Source organism: Thunnus albacares, chromosome 24 (genome assembly GCF_914725855.1).
Source record: "Thunnus albacares chromosome 24, fThuAlb1.1, whole genome shotgun sequence".
In the NCBI taxonomy this organism is placed as follows: domain Eukaryota; kingdom Metazoa; phylum Chordata; class Actinopteri; order Scombriformes; family Scombridae; genus Thunnus; species Thunnus albacares.
In genome coordinates this window covers 3,902,989-3,927,481 of record NC_058129.1, presented here as the reverse complement: position 1 = coordinate 3,927,481, position 24,493 = coordinate 3,902,989, and the positions used below count along the sequence as shown (strand labels likewise).

The 24,493-nt window shown below is 41.9% G+C and overlaps 1 protein-coding gene and 1 long non-coding RNA gene across 7 annotated transcripts in view; both read left to right on the top strand.

Annotated features, from left to right (window-relative positions):
- Positions 1 to 7,937, top strand: part of LOC122976443 (fidgetin-like) — a 49,248-nt gene extending 41,311 nt beyond the window's left edge. For both annotated transcript variants that reach the window (XM_044344929.1, XM_044344930.1), the window contains exon 3: positions 2,807 to 7,937. In XM_044344929.1, coding sequence (XP_044200864.1) covers positions 2,807 to 5,088 — 2,282 coding nt within the window. In that variant the 3' untranslated portion in view covers positions 5,089 to 7,937. The remainder of the gene's footprint in view (positions 1 to 2,806) is intronic.
- A 4,991-nt stretch (positions 7,938 to 12,928) lies between these two features.
- LOC122976797 lies at positions 12,929 to 24,022 on the top strand. 5 transcript variants are annotated; one of them, XR_006401051.1, is made up of 6 exons: positions 12,929 to 13,330; positions 14,326 to 20,435; positions 21,128 to 21,226; positions 21,435 to 21,567; positions 23,156 to 23,252; positions 23,449 to 23,718. It is a non-coding gene; the product is annotated as an uncharacterized LOC122976797 (long non-coding RNA). The 5 variants fall into 5 exon arrangements; XR_006401054.1 differs by lacking the exon at positions 14,326 to 20,435; XR_006401055.1 differs by lacking the exons at positions 12,929 to 13,330; positions 14,326 to 20,435 and adding an exon at positions 20,815 to 20,869.
- The last annotated feature ends 471 nt before the right edge of the window (positions 24,023 to 24,493 follow it).

Genomic DNA, 24,493 nt, shown 5'->3' with positions numbered 1-24,493 from the left:
GTTTCAGAGCCGCAAGAGCAGACATTGTGAAAAAGACGTCCTGCAGTGATTGTAGCTCCTGAATAGGATGGGAGGAGGGGAGGGTGGGTGGACTGTGGATTAGCAAGAGAAGTCATATACTGATGGCTGAAGACATGGCTGAATCGGGCTTAGAGTCTTCGCCACGTGTCTTCCGCTTTGTGTCCTCTTTTTTTCCTCGGCGAGATACTATCTAGTAACGCTGAAGATGTAATGTAGAAATAATAGAGATTTCATGTGTAATGCTGAACCAACATTTTGCTCCTGGCTACAGATCAGACATGTAGCTTGAGAATACAATTCCAAGAACAACTAAAGCGTGAAAACCCTTAAAATGGATTGATTTACAATGCTTCCACAAGACAACAGTTCAATAATGTATTTATTTATTTCTGATTATTCTTGTTCACACTATGTTATGATACTAAGGTATTAAAGACAAAAGAATACAAAATCATTCTGCCATTTATTAAGCAGTATTGCCTTATTGACAGTACGGCTAACTACATCCTTACAAAATAATCATTTGAATTTTTGTGATGAGCTAAAGGGTAACACAAACCTCTTTCTCCATGAGCTCTGAGGTCTTCTATTGTTATTGAGTAGTCATCACTGAGGACTAGAATGACTATGGAGTATTTTAATGGAAGGTACTCATGTTAAGCACACATTTTCCTGAGTGTTTGGTAAATATGTAGTTAATTTTTATTGGCAGGAGAAACATTTTAACATTGATTTTTATATCAAAAAAAAGGGCACACAACAATATAATGGTACATTCAAACAATGCTGCTTTTGGCAGGTAGAAGGACTGTTGTGAAATCTGTAGATGGCCTTACGGCTCATTTTTTTTCCTCATTTTGTCCAGTTGTCCTGACTTGTATTTCTCCCCTTGAAATACTGCCCCTTTATAGCGCTGCTTGCACTTAATATATTCTCAGTATTAAAGGAGCCTCCCAGCTAATACAAAACTTTCCTCGGCTCAGCTCTTTGTCTGAGGCGTTCCCTGCTCGGTGCACTGGGAGGGTGACAGGCTTGCCAGCCCCTGCTAGACTCCCCTCGGCTAAAATGTTGTAAATTAACACAATTAGCAGATCGCCATTCTGCTAATTAGCCACTGGCGTCTGCCGAGAGATGGCTAGAGAGGAGAATCAGAGAGGAAATAGGAGTCTGGGGATTCCCCCCTCCCTCTCTGTGTTGTTACCAAACAAACACAGGGCCACAGGAAAAGAGAGCAAGAGAGTGTGAATCGTGTGCGTGTGTGTTTCTGCCTGCATGCTTTTTTTTTTTTTTTTTGTGTACATCAGTGTGTTTGCAGTAGCATAAATGGATGGGAGGAAGGGAAGATTTGCTCCTCCATGAATGGATTTTATTGTGCACGCCTGCTTTACTCACACAAGCACAAAAACACACACATAAACCAATTCTGAAGCAGGCATTGCTCACCAGACCCCCAACTGTGGATCTCTACATGCAACCGCTGCCAGTCAATAAGTCGGAGGAAGCAGCCTAAATGACACCGATATTATCCTTTATTTGTGTGCACTAAGTCAAATCAAACGGGGTTCAATCTGCCGTGCGGCTGCTGTGATTACGCCCCGTCCAGCCTTTGATAGCGCCACGGCTTTGATAGTGAGACAACGATGGAGTCGCTGTGTGACTGTCAGTGTTTGCAGATGGCATTGGCTGGGATTAAAGGAAACAGTGGCTCTCCAGCCTCCTGAGGCAATAAAGGGGAGAGCCAGGTGAGTGTGTCTGAGATGAGATGGAGCAAGGAAGGAGGGAGGGGAGGAGGCGAGGCAAAGCACAGAGGGAGTAAATAAGAGGAGGGGTGGCCGCGAAGAAAGAGCAGAGAGGGAATGAAAAGAGGAGATATATATCAAAATAGATGGAGTCAGAATAAAAGGAGGTGAAGAGAAATAAAGAAGGATCTAGAAAGAGGGGAGTGGGGGGGGGGGGTGGACGACAAAAAAAGCAAAGAGGAGAGACTAAGAGGGAAGACAAGGCGGCAGGGAGGCATGAAGAAGAGAGGCAGACAGAGGGGTAAAGAGAACGGTAGCGAGAGAGGAGGTCAAGGTGGAGCTGTGCAGACAGGAACTAAGCTTGAGACACAATGTGTTGTAATTCATAGCTCGCTACAGCTCCTGTGTGCGTGCCTGTGTTTGTCCGTCTGGGTCAGTGGATGTGAGCTTGTGTGTGTGTGAGCGCGTGCATGTCAGCACGCCTGAGTGCAGGCATAGATAGTTTTTTTTTTTTTTTTTTAACGCCTGTGTGTCTGAGCACTGGTTTGTGTGTGTGTGTGTGTGTGTGTTCAATGAAAGCACTATGAGCGGAGGGGGGTGTGTGTGTATGTGTGTGTGTTGCTTTGTGGCACTCGGCGAGGCGCATTTTCAAACCCATCTCCAGCCACCTCAGATGAGTCGGGGATTATAGAGTGACCCTCCATGCCTCTGTCTTATTGGTCTGGCCGGGGTGCATTAGGCTGCCGTAACCAGCCATCCCTCTGTACTGCACTATACCTGCCGACAGACACTCTAGTATCTGTATGATGTGTTGAAATTTTTAAAATATGTTCAGTTGGACACAAAACCCTCTCGTGATACGTATGAGGAAGAAAAATAAATAAAAACACCGCACAAAACAAGCCTCCAGATGAATGTCACCTTTTTAATTGACCACCCTCTGTACCAGGCAATTTGAAGGTGTTGTCACTTTAATTATTGCTAAAATGATTTTAGCATGCCCATGTGTTCATGTGTGGTTGTCTGTCTCTCTATTGTTCTCCCAGGCTTAAAGATGCAGTGGACCCCCGAGCACAGCCAGTGGGCCGAACAGCATTTCGACATCTCCTCCACCACGCGCTCACCAGCCCACAAGGCTGAGGCCTACAGGGCGGTACCTGGCCACCTGCAGCGCTCCGCCACCTACCAGTATGCCTGGGCCAACGATGACATCTCAGCCCTCACCGCCTCCAACCTGCTTAAGAAGTATGCCGAAAAGTATTCCGGCATTCTGGAGATGCCGGGCTCCTATTCTGAGGGCCCTGGGGTCCCAGGAGTAATGAACGGACGGAAAGGTGAATCGGAGCCCTGGCAGGATGGCGTCTATCCCATGAGCTGCATCCCCGAGGGGGTATCAGTCAGAAAGGGAGGGGTGGCGGCGGCTTCAGAGGTGGTGTCTGGCATGTGCAGCTCCCCGGGACTCGCCTCCAGCACCTTGAGCGAGCCCAGCTACTCCAGCAGCAGCTGTGGGAGCCACACCGCCACCGCCCTCCACTCCTCCTCCATGCCCTCTCAGGAATACGGCCCGGCATACAGCGGCTCCTACCTGCACAGTAGTTACAGCTCCCAGTCTGCCCCCACCCCTGCACTTCCCTCCCCACTGCACAGCTCTGGGCTCCTGCAGCCACCCCCTCCACCGCCCTCCCACCCCACTTTAGTCCCAGCTTACAATGGAGGCTCCCCCAACTTGTCTAGTTATAATTACCCCCCAGCAGGCTACCCAGCTCAGAGCTCAGTCGGGCCAGGATACAGCCCTGGGGGAGCACCCCCTCCCTCTTCATACCTGCCCTCAGGCATCGCTGCACCTACACCCCTTCCCCCCTCTTCCACTTTACCTGGATACCCATACCAGAGCCACAACCTGACCCCAATCGCCCCTACACCTCTCAACAGTAGCTCCTCCAACTCACTGAAGAGGAAAGCCTTCTACATGACAGGCCAAGGAGACATAGACCCCTCTTATGGTAACTTTGGCTACAGCCAGGCTCGGAGCTCAGCTGAGAGCCCCATGTACAGGGTAGCAGACAGCAGCAGCGCAAACGGAGGCTCCAACAGTGTCAGCGGCGGTGGATTTGACAGGAGTGCTGAAAAGTCGTCTTTACCTTTTAATCCTCAGAAGCAGTCCACAATGCCGTCAGAGCAGCAGCAGAGGAAGTACAGCAGCCAGGCAACAGGTGGGCCACTGACTCCACCAGCCTACGTCTCCTCCACCCTAGGGGGTTCCCGCTCAGCAGACTCACTTGCCAGCTTCACCTCCCCCTCCCTCAGTGAGCAAGGTGCTGATGATCACCGTCTCCACCTCTCCCACTCAGCGCCAGGGCCTACCTCCTCTTCATCCTCTTCCTCCTCCCGGCCTGCTGAAGAGCAGCTAAAAACCAGTGACCCTCACCTCTTAGACATGGTTACCTCTGAAATCGTTCAGCAGGGCCCCCCAGTGGATTGGAGTGACATTGCAGGCCTAGAACTGGCCAAAGCGACCCTGAAGGAGGAGGTCCTGTGGCCCATCCTGCGCCTGGACATGTTCAGCAGTTTAGGACCCGCCCCACGCTGCGTGTTGCTGTTTGGCCCCAGGGGCAGTGGCAGGACGTTGCTTGGTCGTTGCCTGGCCAGCCAGCTGGGGGCACCGTTCCTCCAGCTCAGCGGCTCCACTTTGGCCACCAAGTGGCTGGCAGACGGAGAAAAAATTATCAGAGCATCTTTCCTGGTGGCTCGCTGCCGCCAGCCATCAGTACTCTTCATCAGTGAGGTGGACATGCTGCTGTCAGCTCACCTCAGTGAAGAGAGTCCCATCAACCGGCTCAAGGGGGAGCTACTCGCCCAGTTGGACTCGCTTCTAATGGGCTCGGGCGAGGACGGAGGCAACCAAGTGTTGGTGGTTTGCTCCACAAGCAGACCCCAGGACATGGACGAAGGGCTGCGCAGGTACTTTGCTCGGAGGGTCCTGGTGCCCCTGCCGGACAGTTCAGCCCGACACCAGATCGTGAACCAGCTCCTGGCCCAATCTCAGCACAAATACTGCTTGAGCGAGGAGGAGCTGGCGCTGCTGGTCCAGCGTACCGAGGGTTTCTCCGGACTGGACCTGGCCAGACTCTGTCAGGAGGCCCTTGTAGGTCTGTTACATGTCTCTGCACAGGGCATGGACATGACGGGTATGATGCCCAGGGGACAGATCAGGCCCCTCACTTACCAGGACTTTGAGAGTGTCTTTTGTAAATTCCAGGCCAGTATATCGCAGAAGGAGATTGACACGTACACTGAGTGGAACAAAATGTTCGGCTGCAGCCAGTGAACAGATAGATTCCGCCCTTGAGAAAAAGAGGCATCCACAATTCCTCCCCTCAGGGCAGAAGCATTGTGCTGGAGGGAAAGGCACACAGAAGGCCAATACAAGCCCACTGAGTTCTCACAAGCAGGGTTTAGATGCACTGAGAGACCTGGTTTGATGAGACAACTGGCAGTTTTGCAGTTAATGAGCAAGAGTTTTAATTTGAATGCTTGACACTCCAGAAACCCAGGCGTTGTTTACACATTGCAAGCAAGTTGGCTTCAGAAGAGACGCCCCAGTGTCTGTGTATATATCGTTACATTCTTGTTCTTGAGATTTAGTTGGCTATCCAAGTGCCTGAAGTGGTGCTTTCTGATTTTCTTCTTCTTTATTTGCCTCACAATCTACATTCATGGCATGAGCTGATGATTATTAAGAGCTTTAAAACTTCAGCGGTGAGTCTGAAAAACAAAGATTGACAGTTGCCATCGGTGGTGGTCAGTCATTCTTTATTGTCTTGTTAAGAGCAGTAATCCATCAGGGCGGCAGTAGTCTGGGCCCTGACTCACTCTCTCATCTCTTCTGATCCTGTGTCTGCAAAACAAACAAACAAACAAACGTAACAAACAAAACTCAGGAAAGCGTTTGTGAATTGTACAGTACCTCAAGATATCTTGACGAAAAGCACTAAGATCTGAGAGGAGAACCCGAGGCTGTTTGGCAGTTTATGTCTAGCGAAGCAGTGTTAGGTGTACCTCAACTGGCTAGGATAAATAGCAAAGAGGTGACAATGAATGTACTAGATATGTTCTGGAACGATGGAACATAATCATTAGTGAGAGTAAGAAAAACATTATTTCTCTTCATCTTTTTTTCCCCTACAGCAGGTGCTTTAGATACCTGTTTCTACTTGACCAATCCTGAAGCTTATTTCCTTCGCTCTTTAAAAATGTCAAACCGTGTTACCCAGCTTTGTCGTTTGGGGGGTTTTAAGAGATGGGCAGGTGTTGGGGTGGTGGGAGTTGTATATTTATTAAAACAACCATAATTAACATTGTTTATATTACGCAATCTAAGCTATATGGTTAAACTGCATGGAGACCTCCATCAGTTTGTCAGCTAACTTCTGCGCAAAATATTAGCTCATTTATCATAATGTTTAGCAAGGGAAGGTGTAATGACGTATGATGTGGATGAACTTGATGCTAAAAACATATCCAAATAAATTAAAGGAATAGTTTGACAATTTGGGAAGTATTCTTATTCACTTTCTTTTCAAGAGTGAGATGAGAAGATTGATAGCTCTCATATCTACATGCTAAATATGAAGATAGTGCAGCTAAGCTACGCTAACCCCAGCCAGTTAGTGTAGCTTAGCATAAAGACTGGAAACAAGGGGAAGCAGCTTAGCAAGGCTTTGTTTGAAGCTTATAATCTTTAATATCTCTTGTTTAACCTGTAGAAAACTGAAGTGTAAAGAGGACAATTTGTGGGTTTTACTTGGGGGTTACAAGCTATTAGCTATAAGCTAACTAGCTGCTCCCTTTATCCTTTGAACTGAAGGGACATACAGTATATGAGAGTGGTATCAACCCTCTCATCTGACTGAAAGCAAATAAGTGTGTTTCCCAAATTGTCAAATTAATACCTTAAGTCCTAGCGACATCAAAGACATACCCAACACATGTTTGGGTCAAAGTTAAATTGACTAAATCTAATTTAGTCAAGTTCACTCCACTTGGTTTCAGTCAGAAATGCTGTCTTGGATAAAACAATTTTGAAAAATATTCATGTGAGTCAGCCGCTTTTCTGTTGTGTTCAAGCAAAACAAAGAAAGTTACATTATACTAGTTACAGTCAACTGTTTTTAAGTTGAATTCTGGTAGGTATCACAACCTGGATATGGAAATATGAATTTAGCAGTTGCCTTGTCACTCACACACTTCGGATTGGATTAAGTGTAGAACGGCACACCACTCCCGTAATTTAAATTAGACAAGGTCATCCATCCAGCACAGATCTCACACGTCTGTAATTTTTACAAGTGTGTGTGAGTTCAGAGGTCATTTGATAATAGCAATTACGATTGACTGACATCTCTGTAAGTATTATTACTGTAGTGGCCATGATATTTCCCAACCGGCAACCATATTACATAGTTTAGCAAAACTGTACAATCAGAGAATTGATTTTAATCAAAAATCCTTTATCCAAAAAAAAAAAATCCAAAATGAATGAATAAATATGAAATTACAAGACCGCCACACACAAAAAAAAGAATCCACTTTAAGCCTGTCAGTCATTTTTTTGTCTGTAACTGTATTGTCAGTTTTGTTTCTTCACTATATTTACAAGTCAGAAAGATGGCAAGAAGCACATGATGTAAGTGCATTTGGATACATACTGAAAAGCTTTGTAACATGAGTGAGGAATTTGGACACTAATCTTAAAGTCCTTCATCCCTGAAGGTTCTCTTGCCCATTGTATTGCATTGGAATGTATTTTTGTCTCTTCTTCCTTGTCACTGTGTAAGAGGCTGTCCTTTAGCTCTACTGTTGTGGCATGGAAGTACTTACGATAGTTTAATGTACATGCACTAAAGCATTTTTGTGTGTAATGTTGTTTTGTTGAAATGTCTCAAACCATTGGCAGCACTTGCTTTGTTTTGATATGTCTGGTATTTATCCTGGAGGGGGGATTCCATATATTCAAACCGATGTTCACTTTTATATTTACACTTTCTCATCCTGCTTTTGTATTTGTTTTTTTTGAATAATATCAGTGTGGAAGTTGGAAGCTGTATACGTGCAGGCCCACTCTGTGTTGCTATCTGTTTCTACTGTTAAAGGCAGCATCAGTGCAGCACCTGATGTCGGGAGGGAGGGGAGGGGAGGGAGGGGGGAGGTGGGGGGGGGGGTAGAAGTTCTGCTGAGCGTCAGCAAAATTGACGGAAAGGAAAGACAGCCAGGCAGTGTGGCGGCAGCACAAGGGGAAAGCAGAGTGGTCCGTCAGAAAACCACCCTCAAAACAATCTGTACCAGAATTCCTTCTGTCAGCAAATCCTCTGGAGAGAGAGTCCCTTTAGACAGAAAAACCTACTAATGCACTTCAGAGCACACAACAACAGCACAGGCATTCTCTCCCCCGTTCTCCACAGCCGCTGAACAAACGACTTGAAACACACCGGTCAACGCTACGCTTGTTTGTTACGTGTTTTGTGGTCCTTCTTTTGTGTCTTGATCTTTTTCTACATGGTGTTTAAATGTTCTTTTTTTGTTGTTTTTTTTTTTTTTTCTTTAAATGGACGCTAGAGTTCTTCTTTAAAGCATTTCTACCTCATGGCTACAAAAACACACGTGGTATTTGATTTATGTCTTTCCAAATGTCCGACATTTGTGAAAAAAACAGCATTGGAAAAAAAAAAAAAAAAAAAAAAAAGAAGAAGTGGAGAGAATAACACCATGAAGTTTTGCGCAGTCTACCTCAGATGACTGTACTTAAAACATTTAGCTGATGGTGCAACCGCAGGCTGCAGCATCGCCTAGTGTGTGTGTGAGTGTGTGTGTGTGTGTGTGTCTCTGTCACTGTGTGTCAGAACGGAGCTTATAGGCAAAACCACACACACACGCACCTGATAACACTGACCGAGCGACGTGGAAAAACACACACTCACAAGCGATTTGTGAGGAAGGAACAGTTGGGGTCAACCTTATAGGTGACCTGGAAATGTATAATCCAATACATTTGCTTTAATCTTTTGTGAACTACTGTGGTTGTGCGCGTGTGAATGTGTATATACGTGGGCACACTCTTCTTTTTTTTATTTAGTGTGTTGAATTTTATAAATTGTTAGTATATATAACACACTTGCACAACTTTAAACCAGAGTGTAACGTGTTTCTGTTGTACATACCTATACATACAATACAAATGCACCACTTGTTTATATGTGTGAATATGTTGCCATACTTGCAGTCAACTTAAATGTATTTTCATGTAATCTGAGGTACAAGCAGCAACAAACGATTCATTAAAGACATTTTCTTGGGAGATTATATCTTGTACGCTGTTTTTTTTTTTTGTTTTTTTTTATTTTAATGTCGCCAGTCACATTAAGGCTCTAAGGGAAGAATAAAAAAAGATTAATAACAGAATTTATTTATCAGTAGAACGGAAAAAAATAAATGTATTGTCCTGCCAAAAAATAGCCCAGCTGAAAAATCGCCTTAATGAGCCTTGAGTTAGTCACCCTTGTGTGCAATTATAAAATCATCTGTGTTGCACAGGAAGCCAGCGCTGTCGCTTCTCTCATTAAAATGTAACAATTCATTTCTCTTGCTGTGGTAAGAGTGGCAAGACCAAAACATTAAAGCATTAATTATCTTTCTCCATCACAAAGAATTTGGATTATGTGAGTACTCTTAATGAAAATGATGTACATTTGCCCACTACATTTTCCAAGGTATCATTATATAGCTGGTGGTGAGGTGTGGGAAGGTGCTGTATAGCCTCTATAATTATCTGTGAAAACTCAAACGTTTCACAAGAGGTTAGAGTGCATCCGAGGCTGCTGTTTCCTTTATTTTTCCACTTTGAAACATGCTATAGCCATGATCAGAAATAATTTATAACACAAGCTTTTTTTTATCCTTGAAAATATATAGCTGTTTAAGCTTCTATACAGTTTTTTTCCACACAGATTTTAAGTCTAGCAGTAAGAAGAGATTTGATCATTTTGCTCACCTTTTTCGCTCTAAGCTTCATAAATACTGTAGCAGCCAGCTGGTCTGTAAATAACCTGAATTCACAAAGCTGCAGTTGGTCTCGGCTCCGCTCAGCAGGGGGAGTGATACAGGAAATATTATCGACAAACTGACCTGCGAGTTTTTATCCAAATTGGGGTTCTAGCAGCCAGACTTTCATGGGAAGACGTTTTTTAGTTTCAGGTTGTTAGATATTTTTATCAGAGCTTTATTTGTCATTCCGCTTCCTAACTGTGTAAAGAACTGATTGCATGTGTAAGTTAGTACGAGTCGGATGCGTGTGTGTGTGAACCCCGAGGTTATCTGCCACAACACTGCTGTGTCCTCGTCACATTAAAGGGTCTTCATTCCATAAGCTTTGCCTCACACCTCTGTTCCACTCTTTGCACGACAATTAAAATATGCTAAGTGATCATTTTCCTTAAGTAGTCTTAAATGTGCAATCTATTCAAATATGAGAGGAAATTGCCCACAGCTCGCAAAAAAAACCAGAGGTGGTTGAACAGGGGGGTAAAGCCGGAATAAATTATGCAAATAACACAAAGGACTTTACCACTTGAAAGCCTAATTTTCCTATAATCAGCACACTGTCGCCTAATATTTTTTTCCCACCTCTTATTAAAAGTGACTGTTCTTTTGCCGATCATCAGATGGCTCTATCTGTCACTGGTCTGTGAAATGACTGCAGCCTGCCAGACTAAATGCTAAAGCATTTTGCTGGAGCTTTTAGATGATGGTTACATTCCCACACAAGTAATTATGCGTCAGAGAGTCCAGAAATAAGGTTTAATTATACAGTAATCGTCTGTGATGGACACTAGGAAGTGGTGAGTACCGCCAGACTGCAATCCATCAATGACAAACCTCTGGCCAGTTTTAATTCCTCCTCATTTGCATCCTAACCTCCACACCAAGTTGCGCAAACGCTGTTAAATGTTAATAGGACCTGTCTCGCCACTCAAAATGAATGCTTAAGCCATTTTTTAGTCACTTTTCTCCCCCCCTCCTCCCTCTGTACCACCACTCACTCTCCCCTTTTCTGTTTCATATCTTGTCCTCTCTTTATCTACCTACCTCTCTAACCCTCTCCCTTCTTTTATTCCTTTATAAAGCCATTGTCTCCATGCCATTCTCTCCTTTCCTGTCATCCTTCCTCCAATCTTTCACTCAGCGCGGCCCCTCCTCCCTCCCTCCCAATCCCTCCCTCCTAGCAGGCCTCGCCGTGGAGGAGGCACAGAGCGGTCACTGATGCACTAATTGGGAGCAACACTTACAGTTTTATCTCCCCCCACCACTAATAGCGGTCTGCACTGAAGCAACTCACCTTAGGATGAGGAATGGATGGATGAGTTGGAGGTAGGAGGTGGCTGGGGGGGCGGGGGGGGGAGCCGGGGAGGAAGGCTGGCCGAGGCCTTGAATGAGAAATTCCTCCATGCAGACCGCAGCGCAGACTCAGTGTGAGATTGGGCCCTCAAGCCATCATGGTTAATCCATATCCCGCAGGACCTCGGACTCAATTCCCTGCTTCATTAATTGAAAACGATGGCCTTTTTTTTTTTTAGGTGTGAGTGAATAAAACAAGGAGCCATTTATGAAAAAAAGCATTTTGTCTGGTTTTGTTCCTGAAGTAGCTGCAATCTCATTATGTCTCTGTGCTGCATTTCAAAATGTGCTATCATCTTTGTCTTGATTGTCTCCAAGCGTCGGGAGAGATAAATACACACGCAGCTTTGCTGTGCTGATGCCAGGACTGTTTTTCAGTGAATCATTTGAAGTCTTATCAGCCTTTATGGAAATAAAGCCTTTGCTTAATAAACTGTTCCACAGGCTTTGGGAGAGTAGCACATAAACACCTTTTTTCTCCCGACAATGCCATCATTAGCGCATCTTGTTCAATGCTTTACACATAATTGGAATCAACATCTATTGTTCGTGTTCTTGACCTTCCACTTGTTTTCCAGCAGACACTCAGAAACATTGTATTACTGCTGAGAGGGAATCTTAACTAGGAGAACACATGCTAAGTGCCTATGCTTTGTTTTATCAGGGGCACATTGCTTCACTTTGAATATAACTTGAAAACCCATACCTTTCTGATTTAATGATGAAAAAAATACCAATCTGATAACATGTATTCTAACATACAATTTAAATTAATATTGTCCACTTTCTACCACATCTGTCCATGCAGGACTACAGTTTGGGAAATAGACCACAGTGCAGTAGAATAGTCCATTACTGATATTCATAACTCCTAAACTGCAACCATACATATCAAGCAAAGTGAAATGATAATAATTGACTATTCAGCAGTGATGGAAGAAGTCCTCAGATCCTTTACTACAAGGTAGAATGCTCTGTTGCTGGAGGTAAAAGTAAGTAAGTGTTAGCATCAGAATGTGCTTAAGGCTGCTGCTGTAATCAATATTTTTATATTAATAATGGATCAAATGACCATGTGTGCTCTACGAAGTTTTTTAGCATCTCTCAGCTCATTGTTTCATCAACTTTACCATTTTGCTTCAGTATCACTGCTGTCATAGCGTTGTTTAAGTAGCAGGTGACTGTATGCTACCTAACTATACCACCAAATCAATGACAGTCAGCAACTAGCTGGTAAACACAGCAGCATTTAGCTGCTAAAGAGATAAGTATTTCCGTCAGTAGTTGGGGACCAAAACAAAGCTACGAAGACTTACATTCATCAGATGGTCAGAAATACGACTCCAAATGAATACAAATGTCGCTCGTATCAGCTGTATAAATAGGACACTGTTTGCAACACATTTGCCAAATCAACTTAAAGTGATAATATGTCATTATGTTTACAGCTTGTTTCCCCCGAAATTACATAAAAATCTTAATTTAGGTTTAATGTTTAAAGCAACTACATTTTACTGTGCAATGTTGCCATAAGTGACAATTACGGGCTAATATTTCATGCTAAAAATGCTAAAGAAATATCTAGCTAAAGTAAGCAACATTAGCCACCATAAGCTACTGGTCACTAAAATTTCAAAATTCATTTTCAGCACTTACATAGACATTAATCATGTTCTGTCCCACTCATTATTAGTTTACCCAATATAAAACATAAACAATGCACCAGGTGTCTGAATTCAACACTGATTTGTCTGTATGTATGTCAATCAATCAATCTGTCATTGTCAAGGCTGTTGCTAGCCTGTGACGCTTGTGGCTCCTTCTGAGAGAACCTGTCAGTATGCTAACGGTTAGCTATCATACCAAAGACAAAGTAAGTCTTTTCTAAAGAGCTCCAGTAGGCTTAGTCCTTCTTTCGTAAAGTACCCGGCAAAGAAAATGCTTTGTTCTGCGCACACTAGAGGAATACATTTTCGGTCACGCACGGTTGGAATGCCGATATAAAAGATCATATTAAGACAGCCAAACATAAGAGGTGGTTTACCTGAGAGCTCCAGAAAATAAACTCTAACTAAGAAGAAAGACTGGAAAGTGTAAAGCACCTGGCAATCGTCTTAAAGGTAACTTTCTTTAAAGGCTCTTTCTTGGTTTTTGTTATTAACAAGGTGCAATTGTGATGTAATGTTTTAACGTTCTAATTTTTGTAAACTTGTGACCAGCTTGTGGCATAGCGTTGTGAAGAAGTAAGTAAAATTTATTTTTATGTTATAGCCTATAAAGTTATTTATAGGCCAAAAAGAGATTTATACCTTGTTTAAAAAAAAAGCTGTCACAGAATGTGTCGCCATTTAGCCAGCAGCCTGTGCTTGTGCACACTGACAAATATCTTGGTGGATTTTGGGAGACAAAACTTAATTTTTCGTCTGCTGAGGTGCTGTCCATGGTGTTGAAAGTTGCGCTCAGTAGGTGTGTTAAGCAGTGAAATAATTGTCCCCTATCTTGATGAAAACACCTATGGTGTGTGCATAAACACATACATTGAACTGAGCAGGGGTGCTTTTTATTTCTCATGAATCAACATTTTACTTGCGAGATGAAGAATGTGTTATTTCATCTTTCAAAGGTTAGTGTTGCTTTGAAGTATAAAAGGTAAAAGTAGTCAATACTGTGTGTAGGCAGAATTGCCCCCATCACTGGTATATTTTTATTACTGATGCATAATGTTTTATTAGTATCTTAATGGTGTAGTTGGTTGAGGTAGAGTGGTTTAGTAACTACTTTGTTGGGTATACTGTTGGGTAGTTTAATCAATAATGACATAATCATATGTTTTGTATGTAAAATGTGAATCTGATAGGTAAGTACCAACTACAGCCATTAGATACATCTTATGTCTGAAAATAAGAAGTACAATATTTCCTTGTGAACTAGTACAAGGAAATATAGTACATGTACCTCAAAATTGTATAAAACTGTAGTATATTATTTGAGTAAATGTACTGTTGAAGCTGCCCTTTCATCCTTGTCAACCTTCACGCAATAACTTCCAATGCAATAACTTCTTCTTTGAAAGAGAAATGCTCTCAACAATGGCGATTTCATTTCATTACCACAGAACATCTCTTTAGAGCAGTCATGTCCACCTGCCAAAGTACAACCGCTCTGGACACAGAGTCAGCGCCGGATCCATTGAATCAGAATAATGAACGCCGTCGATGTGACTGGAACTAATGTGAGATCCCACAAAGCTCTGACCTGGCTGAAGAATGAAGACGTGGAAGAAAATGAATTGGTTTCACTTTCTGCTGATGCGTGGAGATCCTGTGTGGTTTACAAGAACATCTCTCATGCAAATGGTCTTGATTATGCTAATATATTATTATGTTAATATTGTACATCTTTAATAATGCATGATGTTGGCATATTGATAATGCATTGCATTTATTGTCATGCAAATTCTATGTCAAGTTTATTAATTGATACTTATCAGGGATTCTGAATCTCAACAGGAATAATTTTCTAATTACACTGTGAATTCAGAAAGCGTCACACACTTCCGCATGATTTTCATTCATTTAGGTCTGATTGTCTTATCTACAAGGTATCCGTCACTATTCCACATCAGAGATGTTCTTTAGGTTTAAACAGCTGGCTGTTATCAATCCAGCTCGTCTCTTACGAGGCTCCTGAGCCGCCATCATCGAGATTCAAAGGCGCCAAAAAATCAGATCCATTTGATCGCACAGCCCCCTCGCTAACAGGGAGTCAGACGTGAGTCATCCTCACTCCGATGCCCACCTCCCTCGGCAGAAAAAAAAAAAAAAAAAAACTTAAAACGAGCCTCGTCACAGGAGGGTACCTTCAGAAACACTCTCTTGCTTTTCGTGTGTGTGTGTTGTCAGAATAGCGGCGCTTGTGGAGTGTTCACAGGCACTCGGGGACGGGCTGTCGCGTTAGCGGTGAGTGGCAGACCGACCGACTGACAGCCAGCGAAGTTGTCTCTGGAGGATTCCTACTGAGAAGGTGTCGCTGAGTGAACTATCAGGGACTGTGATGTGCATTAGGCTGTGCAAGAGACCTCCACAAAGACAGTTTTTTTTTTTTCCAGAGTGGGTGGGGGTATTTTTTTTTTTTTTTTTCCTGTGGGTGACATTATGAGAGATTCATTAGCTGTCTACCTTTTCTCAGATCATTACTCATCAAAGCCTTTCATCTTCCCAGACAGTGATGGACAGATTGAAACAACTCGATTTCTGCTTCTCTGATTTATTTTATCATAGCACATACTGTACCACCACCATCATCTGATATTTCCCTTTACTACAAGGAGAATCCCTCACTGCTGCCCTTGTTCTGTTTTCTCCACAGTGAATTGAGTTGGAGGTGTAGTTTCCTATGTGATTTTCTCTTGGCCATAATGCCACAGCGTGTATAACTGCCGATGGAGACATCCAATTAGTAGCCAGTCAGGCTGTGTTAGCTTAGTTAAGAACACACACCTACACACACACTCACACACATCACACATGTCGCAGATGTACAAACACACACACACGCAGGGAGGGAATGGATGCCCACAGAAAATGCACACAACCACTTGCTGTTTCCACATGAGTAGACTCAGTGGAGATGGGGGATGGGAGACCTGAGATGTGTGAGGGGAGAGCGGGGATCGTGGCAGCAGCGGCAGCGGCGGCGGCGGCGGTGGTGGTGGTGGTGGTGTGGTGTGGTGGCAATCTCACCCAATCATGTGTGCTGGGAATGACTTCATTAGGAGAGCCTGTAGAAGTCCGGTCCCGGGGAATTGCGTTTGCGCCGGGGATTGGAGGGAGGAATGGAACGGAGGGAGAAGCAGGAATGAGTCCTGAATCCCTCTTTTATCTGGCGTGTGATGGAGAGATCCAAATCAACAGCTGTCAGTCAGGTGGGCCCCAGGGCGAAGGCCTCCGGCAGTGGGGGGCAGGTGTGTGGTAGAAAGGGGAGATCTGGTGGAAGTCTTTGGGGGAGGGGTTTGTTGAGGACAGGGCCTGACTGATGAGGTGAGTATCAACCCTCCACAGGTTTATCACATTATCTCCTGGATCACACAGGTTGGTGATGCTTATTTGCATCGTCAGCAATCAGAAGTATGTATTTACAGTATATGCATATAAGCTTATATGTATTTTTACTTACTTTTATACATATATACTTAAGTATATGTATACAAGTATAATCCCACAATTATCTAGCATCTCAGACTCAAGTTTAAAGTTCAAAACCTCCTACCTAGAGTTAGTTTTGTAGCTTCCCAACCTGACTGCAGGACAGAGTGTGACGTCTCTCTCTGAGGACACTTTCAGCCACATAGTAGAAACTTTGATGACAGTTTCTGACAGTTGTTTGAAATATTAGAATACAATAATAGAAAATTAGAATAAAATTGCTTTTTTACATGTAGGCTTCATGTATACAGTATAGGCAAATAATATAATGTAATGTAATTGTTATCTAGGTTATATATGAAAAAATATGCAAGGAAAAATTAATGCCCTAAATAATATTAGCAATAATATTGACCAGTAATCCATTCACATTAGGCTTTAAAAATGTAGATTTGATTAAAAACTGTGAGTTATCCTCATATCATTTTATAATACCTATAATATTGATACATCTTGAATGTATTGTGTAATATTGCAAACAATGATGTCACAAACTCTGCAGGCTGTTTGGGAACCTTACCATGGAGAACATGGACTCTTCCACTTCCTGTTAACTGATGTGTCCTTACAGGTGGGAGGAAAATGTGTTGTTTCTGTAACGTCACCCAGTCACTGGAAATAGACTGACTCTCGAATATTATAATAATAATAATTAATGATAAAGTCGATCTCCTCATGCAGATCATTCCAGAGTTTGACCTGACAGCATAGACTTGATTCCCTCTAGTCTTAAATTCAGACGCAGGAAGAGCCAGCAGCTTCTTGTCTGAGGAGCAACTTTGAAATATAATCTGAAGCCTGGTCAATCAAATTTTAAAATCAATCCCACAACAAATGGGTAGATGCTAAAAGTGGAGAAAGATGATCATTCAAACTTAAACCTGGCTGAAACCTGGATGTATTTTTTAAAATGATAAAAACAAGAGCCCTGCTGTTTTTTTTTTTTAAACAAGTAAATAAATACTAATTTGCAGGAATGCTTGTTAAAATAACATGACATGCTGTAATTGTTGTTTATGACAAGCCCAAATCATCATCATGCTGCAAACATGCCCTGTCGCTGTGAGGTCGCGGGGACATTGATTTTTTTTTTTGTGTGTGGAGAGAGCATGTGTTCTCATTTGCATCCCGCACAAGGTCAGTCACAAAAATCACTTCATTTCTGACTAAACAGTAACTTTTAATACGTGCGTTGACATCTGTCTCTGCCTGAACACCGTCTCCTGCAGCAGGTTAGAACACCACTCACACAGGAGTCGTTTTCTAAGTGAAGAAAGTTGACTTGGTGCTTTTACTAGTGGTAAAAATAGGACAGCATTTTCACTTTGAACATTTTCAGCCAGTTTGAACTGATTTGCTACTCTGAGATGTTTTATAAATGCAGTTTTTTTTTACTTTACAGGATTTCACAGGCCATCTAACAGCTTATATTCCTCATTACTGTATAAAATCTGACTATTATGTAAATGGTATATTCCTCGTAGTCAAATCCCTGTAATAAACCCAAACATCCCCTGCTAGTGGCAACTTCCGCACAGAGATGAGGGGGAGTAGAGTAGATGCAGAGAGAGAGGTGTGTTTCAGCACCACGAAGGTCACTCCAGATTGAGAAGTTTGTCAAAATGTGATGACATCAGCAGTCTGTAAACTGTTATTGGCCCTAGCTGAGCGTCGGCCACATCCAAACCATCAGAAATTACAAAACACACACACACACACCCAAACTGACTGCCACCGCTCTGCCAGAAATGATTGCCTCCGAGGTTTCTTTTTCTTTTTTTTTCTCCCATCTCCCCTTGTTCACCCATGCCTTTCCTCCTCCTCCTCCTCCTCCTCCTTCCCTCCTCCCCACCAACACAACTCATATCCCCATCCCCCACTGTCTTTCTACCTAAGCACACACACACGCTTGTACTGTAGAGCTGCCAGATATGTGTAAGCTTCTAGGAAAGAAGGAAAGGAAGAGGCAGAGGAGGAGGAAGAGGAGGAGTGGGGGGGAGAAGCTAGATAGAATTTAATGACATTAAACATGTTTTTTATGCTCAATAAGAGGCCTATATTATGATTGATCCAAGACAGTCAACACTTTATTCAGACACAAATGGAATCGTCTGTCACTGAGTCTATTGAGTCATCAATATCCGCTGTAGTTATTTCTCTTTTTTCCCCCTCCCGGATCGTTTAAAGTGAGTAATCATCTGTCTGGTCGCTTGCGTCTCAGGGGTTTGATCGGATAGCGCTTTTGAACACCGGCGGAAACCTGCCTGACAATCCAACAAGCCACTCACTGAAGATTGAGAGGGCCCCATTATGTCGGCTGCCTGTGGCCATATCAGAAGGCTTTTCTTCTCCTCCTCTCGCCTCTACATAACACACAGCGGTAAATAAATCACAGCTCCGACTCTGTTTATCGATCGGCCCCGCTCCGAGCTCCCTTTTTTTTATTTTTTTTCTCTCCCCCCGCGTCTGCTCGTTCGTCTCTGCAGGATGAATTGTTGCTTTGTGTATTGAGGAGGGCGAGATTGTCAAAACAGAGAGGTGCTGGGTCAAAACAAAAAGGAGTCTGAGTGAAACAGGAATAAACTCCGACTGCTTGACCCACTGTGATGCTGTATAGTTAGCCTCGATTAGGCTCCATATTAATTGAAATCATTTCAATTAGTAGCAGCATTTGCTTTTGCTTTCCTGGAGGGGCGGCCTGTGTCCTGCTGGGACTACTCTATTGGTGCCATTGTTTCAGGCAAGATCAATTAGTTACAGAAAAGTAATTGAACCCATTCGGAATACTTATTTAATCAAGACATGCATACAGCTCAATTAAGTAAAGCCAGGAAATTCAAAATGATTTGCTGGTTCAAAGAATATTCATCTCAAAAATTAACGAAAATATGAGTTGTTAAAGATTAGAACTAGTTGTGGTGCTTTTAAAACTAAGTAATTTAGATTTATGGAGACTGAATCCTCCTGCTTGATTAGTTGATAATATAAAATCATATATATATATATATATATATAATCATATAATTCATATAATCTTTTATTCTTAGTCATGCTTAGGGTTGCATTACGATGGTCGGATCCGTTTCCAGTTTTATGAAACACATGAATACATTAAGCACTGAGGCTAATGAAGCTCTTATTGAATATTTTATCTGTCTTCACTCTTTTTTTATAAATCAAGAGGAAAGTAGAAAACATTTAGATAGAAAGTTTCTTATTTTATGCTATTGTTGACTGTTGCTTTCAAACTTTGCCAGTAGCAGACTTATATCAGCTGTTAACGCTAATGAATGCTAATTCCTTAAACCTGCACTCACATATTTTTTGGCCACTTAAGGGCAGTACCAAAAAGTTGACACAACATCACCATATTCACCATATAAAGTTGATATGGTTAACTAACAATGGCTTATTTAGAGTTTGTGTTCACCTGATGAATGAAAGTCCAATATTCATTCTCCTTTTATCTTTTATGGTTTTACTCTCCACCAACTATCGAACTAAGCAACTAAATATCTAAATAATTGTTTCTCCAGCTGCTAAATGCTCCACTTTATTCCCCAGCTAGTTGTTACCTTTATCTCTCTGTCAGTTGGTGCTGGTCAGGTAGTGTGTGAGTATATCTAACATTTTTTACTTTAATCTAATTTACTACTTTAAAACAGCTATCTGCTGCGTCTGGTAACACAGATGAGAGCGTGGAGACTCAACCAAAACAGTAAAGTTGTGGGCCATAAAACCACAACAATGCGCTGAAAGAAAGCGTTCATAGAATTGAGGTGAGCTGCAGATTTGATGATAATACTCTTTGGGTTTGTCAGTATGAGTGACCACTCTCACATATACACGGTCATTTGATCCATGAAAATTATTTATAAGAACATCTTTAAGTTCTGTATCTTCCCTAAATGCCAAAATGTAACAAAGATTGGAAAAAAAGGAAGAAGCACCACTCTTGAACACCACTCTACAACAGCAAGCGGAAGGTTTATTTTTGCAGTCCAACAAGACCCACAGAGAGGTGAGTTTTCTCAAGTCAAATTATCCCAATTTCACTAGTCAGAGTCTCCCACTTATATTTATATATAATATAATGAACATAATATCTCCAAATTGAGATTTCCAGTTATTAGAACGAGTATTTTATAAAAGTTAAGATGTGCAAAAGTTGTCAGATACATACTGTATTTAATTATCCTGTAATATGTTATGCAGGTCATCTCATTTTCAGGTCATACCTACGGTTGGGAACATTAATTAGCCGGCCAACTAAAGCAGCTTGAATGTTATTTATTTTTTTTACTTTAGTTACTTAGAAATGTTCCAATGAAAGATTTTCAATAGATGTGGATCTGATAAGCAGATTTATAGTCGTATCAGATTCGATAAAATGCTTTCAAACCCCAACCCTAGTCACGCTACAGTCCCTGTGCATCTGTGAAAGGGTCACGTAAGGTGAGTTCCCAAGGCAGAAAACGTCCTATGACTAGCAATCAGCACTAATAAGATCCATCTTCTCTTAAAAGACTTGGTGAAAAGCCCTAAATCCATTCCGAACACATTCAAAGGGGAGATAGGAGAGGGAGCCATGTGCTGTGATGTTTTCATGTCCTTCACTCACTCTCTCTCTCTCTCTCTCTCTCTCTCTCTCTCTCTCTCTCTCTGCCTCATTCTACCTCTTTCTTTCCTCCTCCACTTCATTATCATTCCCAGGTTATCCCAGCAGCCAAGTGAATCTGCACAAATGAATTAAGGGAGAATTAAGGAGACTGTGCAAAGTGAAGCCTTTCCAAATCTCAGCACAGATGAAAGGTGGGCCTGCTCATACATGTGCACACACACTCGAACACGTGCTCACATGCGTCCACACAACACTTATCCCCACTACCCACCCACAAACACACACCCACACTACTGATATGCACTGTGTAGCAGATATGCGTCTGTAGATTTGTGGATGTCAGTGAGTGTTTGTCCTCACCTTGTTTCTGGGCCTCGTGCCAATCACAACTTCCTGCAGTCCTCGGCCAAGGCAACACAATGGCGCTTAACGCAGCGCACCACCCTCCCAGCATATTATATCAACTGGGGAAAAAAGTTGTTCCAAGGGAGGACAAAGAAGTGCATATTACATTTTACAGAAACATGTACAGGTACAGTATAGACACAAGTGAATATGCACATACACACACACACACACCAGGCTGGTGTAACATTTTGTGAATTAAGCACAATGTGTTCAAATGCAAATGATGTACTCTGTGAGAAAGTGGAAGATATAGCGTATATTTCCCCTCTACAGTATATATATATGACGTAGAGGACACAGCAGAGAAGTTTGACATTGAAATGGTTCAGTGGAATGTAAAACTGTGACTTTCCCTCTGACAACCTCAGTTTCATTCCCAGCTGATGCAACTCATGTGAAGTTTCCTACCATGAGCAAAGGTGTTGTAACCTTATGTTTGAATTGCCTGAACCACACATGTTTAAACCAACTAGTTCATATATTCTTACATGTTTAAATGTGGGCTGTAGCTATCTTTAAAGACATGTCTGCAGTATTCAGTATCGGGTTTTTTTTTAATAACCTGAGGCAGAGTTTACATTCTACAATACAAGTCACACATGATGAGTGCTTTTAAGGCTGATTGTGATATTTGAGAGATATTGAAAGTCAGTTTTTTTTTTTTTTTTTAACAATTTGACTATTTTTAAGTGAATAAAATCAAATAAAGGTATTTTGTATTTCTCCACCAGAATTGTGTTACTTCCATTGAAGAGAAAGCTTTGAGACACAATTCACAAAGAACTCCATTTCAATAGTTAAAGCTTCTACTATTAATCTTTTTATATCAGCAATGGATTAAATGACTACGTTTATGTGAAAGGTGTCACTTGTAATGACGAAACTACAGACTATTAGTTTTGCTTTCCCACCAATTTACTGTTTTTCCAGCAGCAGCAGGCAGCTGTTTTCAGAGAAAAATAATCTAAAACCCCCTGTACACAGCCTGCTCTGCACCAAAATATCTGACAGACACAGTCAGCAACTAGCTAGTGAACATAGTCGAGCAATTAGCAGCTAATGAGCCATGTATTTCCATCAGGAGCTGGTGGAGAGCAAAACTGAGCTAAAAGGAGAGAGAATATTGGACTAATACTCATCAGTGACCAAAAACATGATTCAAAATGATTGAATTACCCTTCTTTTGTGACTGGTCAAACATTTCTTGGGGGGGGATGAGGTTGGGCTGGTGAAATTTGACTGCAGTAATTCAATAATCCATGGTTAGCCCAGCAAAAGTAGAAATTCAATTTATTTGGCATTATTTACAACTATCTTCTTGCCAAGAGTTTGATAAGATCGATAATCTTTTCATCTCACTCTTGGCAAGAAAGCACATAAGTGTATTGGCCAAAATGTTGAACTACAAGAGGTTACTGTTGGGAAACTTAAAAATACATATTTACCTATTCAACACCTGCATTAATCACGACAAACACTGTTTCATAACTGACCCAAAAAACAGACATAATGTTTACTGTCATTACTGTCAAATATTTTTTTTTATAGTGGAAAAAGACAATCCTGTCCGCTCCCTGCATCAGAGCTTTTGCATGTCACACACACCACCTCCCTTGCTGTATAATAGTTACAACACTGGAATACATGTGACGCCCAGTTGTCAAGAGACCCAGCCTAAGCAGCCACCTCTCTCACATCTTTACCCTGCTCAGTAGGAATCAAAGGCAGCGAGAACAGAGACAGGGATGAGGGAGGAAAAAGGCCTCCGCTGTGGCTTTTAAAGCTCTACTATTTGGAATTTGAAGAACTGTATGTGAGAAGTACCTTTTTCTCTTGTTTTTCTTTTGCGCTCTTGCCTGTCTTGAGACGCTGTAGTTTCTTTCTTATTATACAAAACACAGGTTACACGCTCCTTTGTTTTGATTTAGTATAATTTGTACTGATCCTGTGATATTTCTCTAGTCATTATCATCTCATCTCCTAATCATACAATTGTCTCTGGAAGGTCTGGAAAAGCTGTTTCATTGATTCCGCTGGAATGTGGATTGATCCACTTGAATTTGCATGGGAATCCATTCTGTTCGAGCCGAGAGATCATAATCGATCAGATGGGATAAAGCCTGTATCTGGCCTGCTTGCCTTTCAAAGGTTAAGGTGAAAATTAATTTGCTTGTTCGTTAGTTACATTTCAATCCTGTAATTAAGTCTTGCAAATGATTAAAATGTAAAACAATGGAGCAATGAATGTGACTTTGATTGCCTGTTTTTTCTTTATTCGATAGCATGATCTGTTGGCCTGATGACTGTGCTTACAGAATCCTAATGAAGGGCAGAGAGCTGTTGATGGCTTACAGAAAGCTATCCTGCCTTGAATTGATGTCTTATGTTGTTGTTTTGCTACTTTTTCTCGAAGATAACAATGTTTTAATTTCACCTTGACAATGATTGCTGCACCAAAGCTCCATATTTTATGTTAGAGAAGGAAAATGTTCTTTCTGACGCAGACATTTTGAATGTAGATGTATTTCAGTGGAGAAAGGAAGTCAAAATTCCCCAAATAAATCAAGGCTTAAAGGTGATTTGCAGGACTTTTTTAACACCAAAAAGTGATAAAATAATTGATTGCATAAAATGAAAACTAATTTTTGTACCTTGACTATTAGATTCAAGGAGAATGATAACACACAAGTGGATTTAAGATTGCATCCATATGATATTTTACTCTTTGTCATGCTTAATGCTAGATTCTTACAGGTTTGTACATCTGGTTCCATCTGGTTCCAAGTTTATACAACTTTAATTTGTTAAAGCAATAGTCTGACATTTTGGGAAATACTCTTATTCACTTTTTTGCCAAGAGCCAGATGAGAAGATAGATTCCACTCTCATGTCTGTATGCTAAACATGAACCTAGAGCCAGCAGGTAATTAGCTTAGCTTAGCATAAAGACTGTAAGGAAGGGGAAACGAGTAGTCTGGCTCTGTCCAACGTTTAAAAAATACACCTACTAACACCTCAGACCTCCTGGTATGTTAAATCTCATTTGTTTC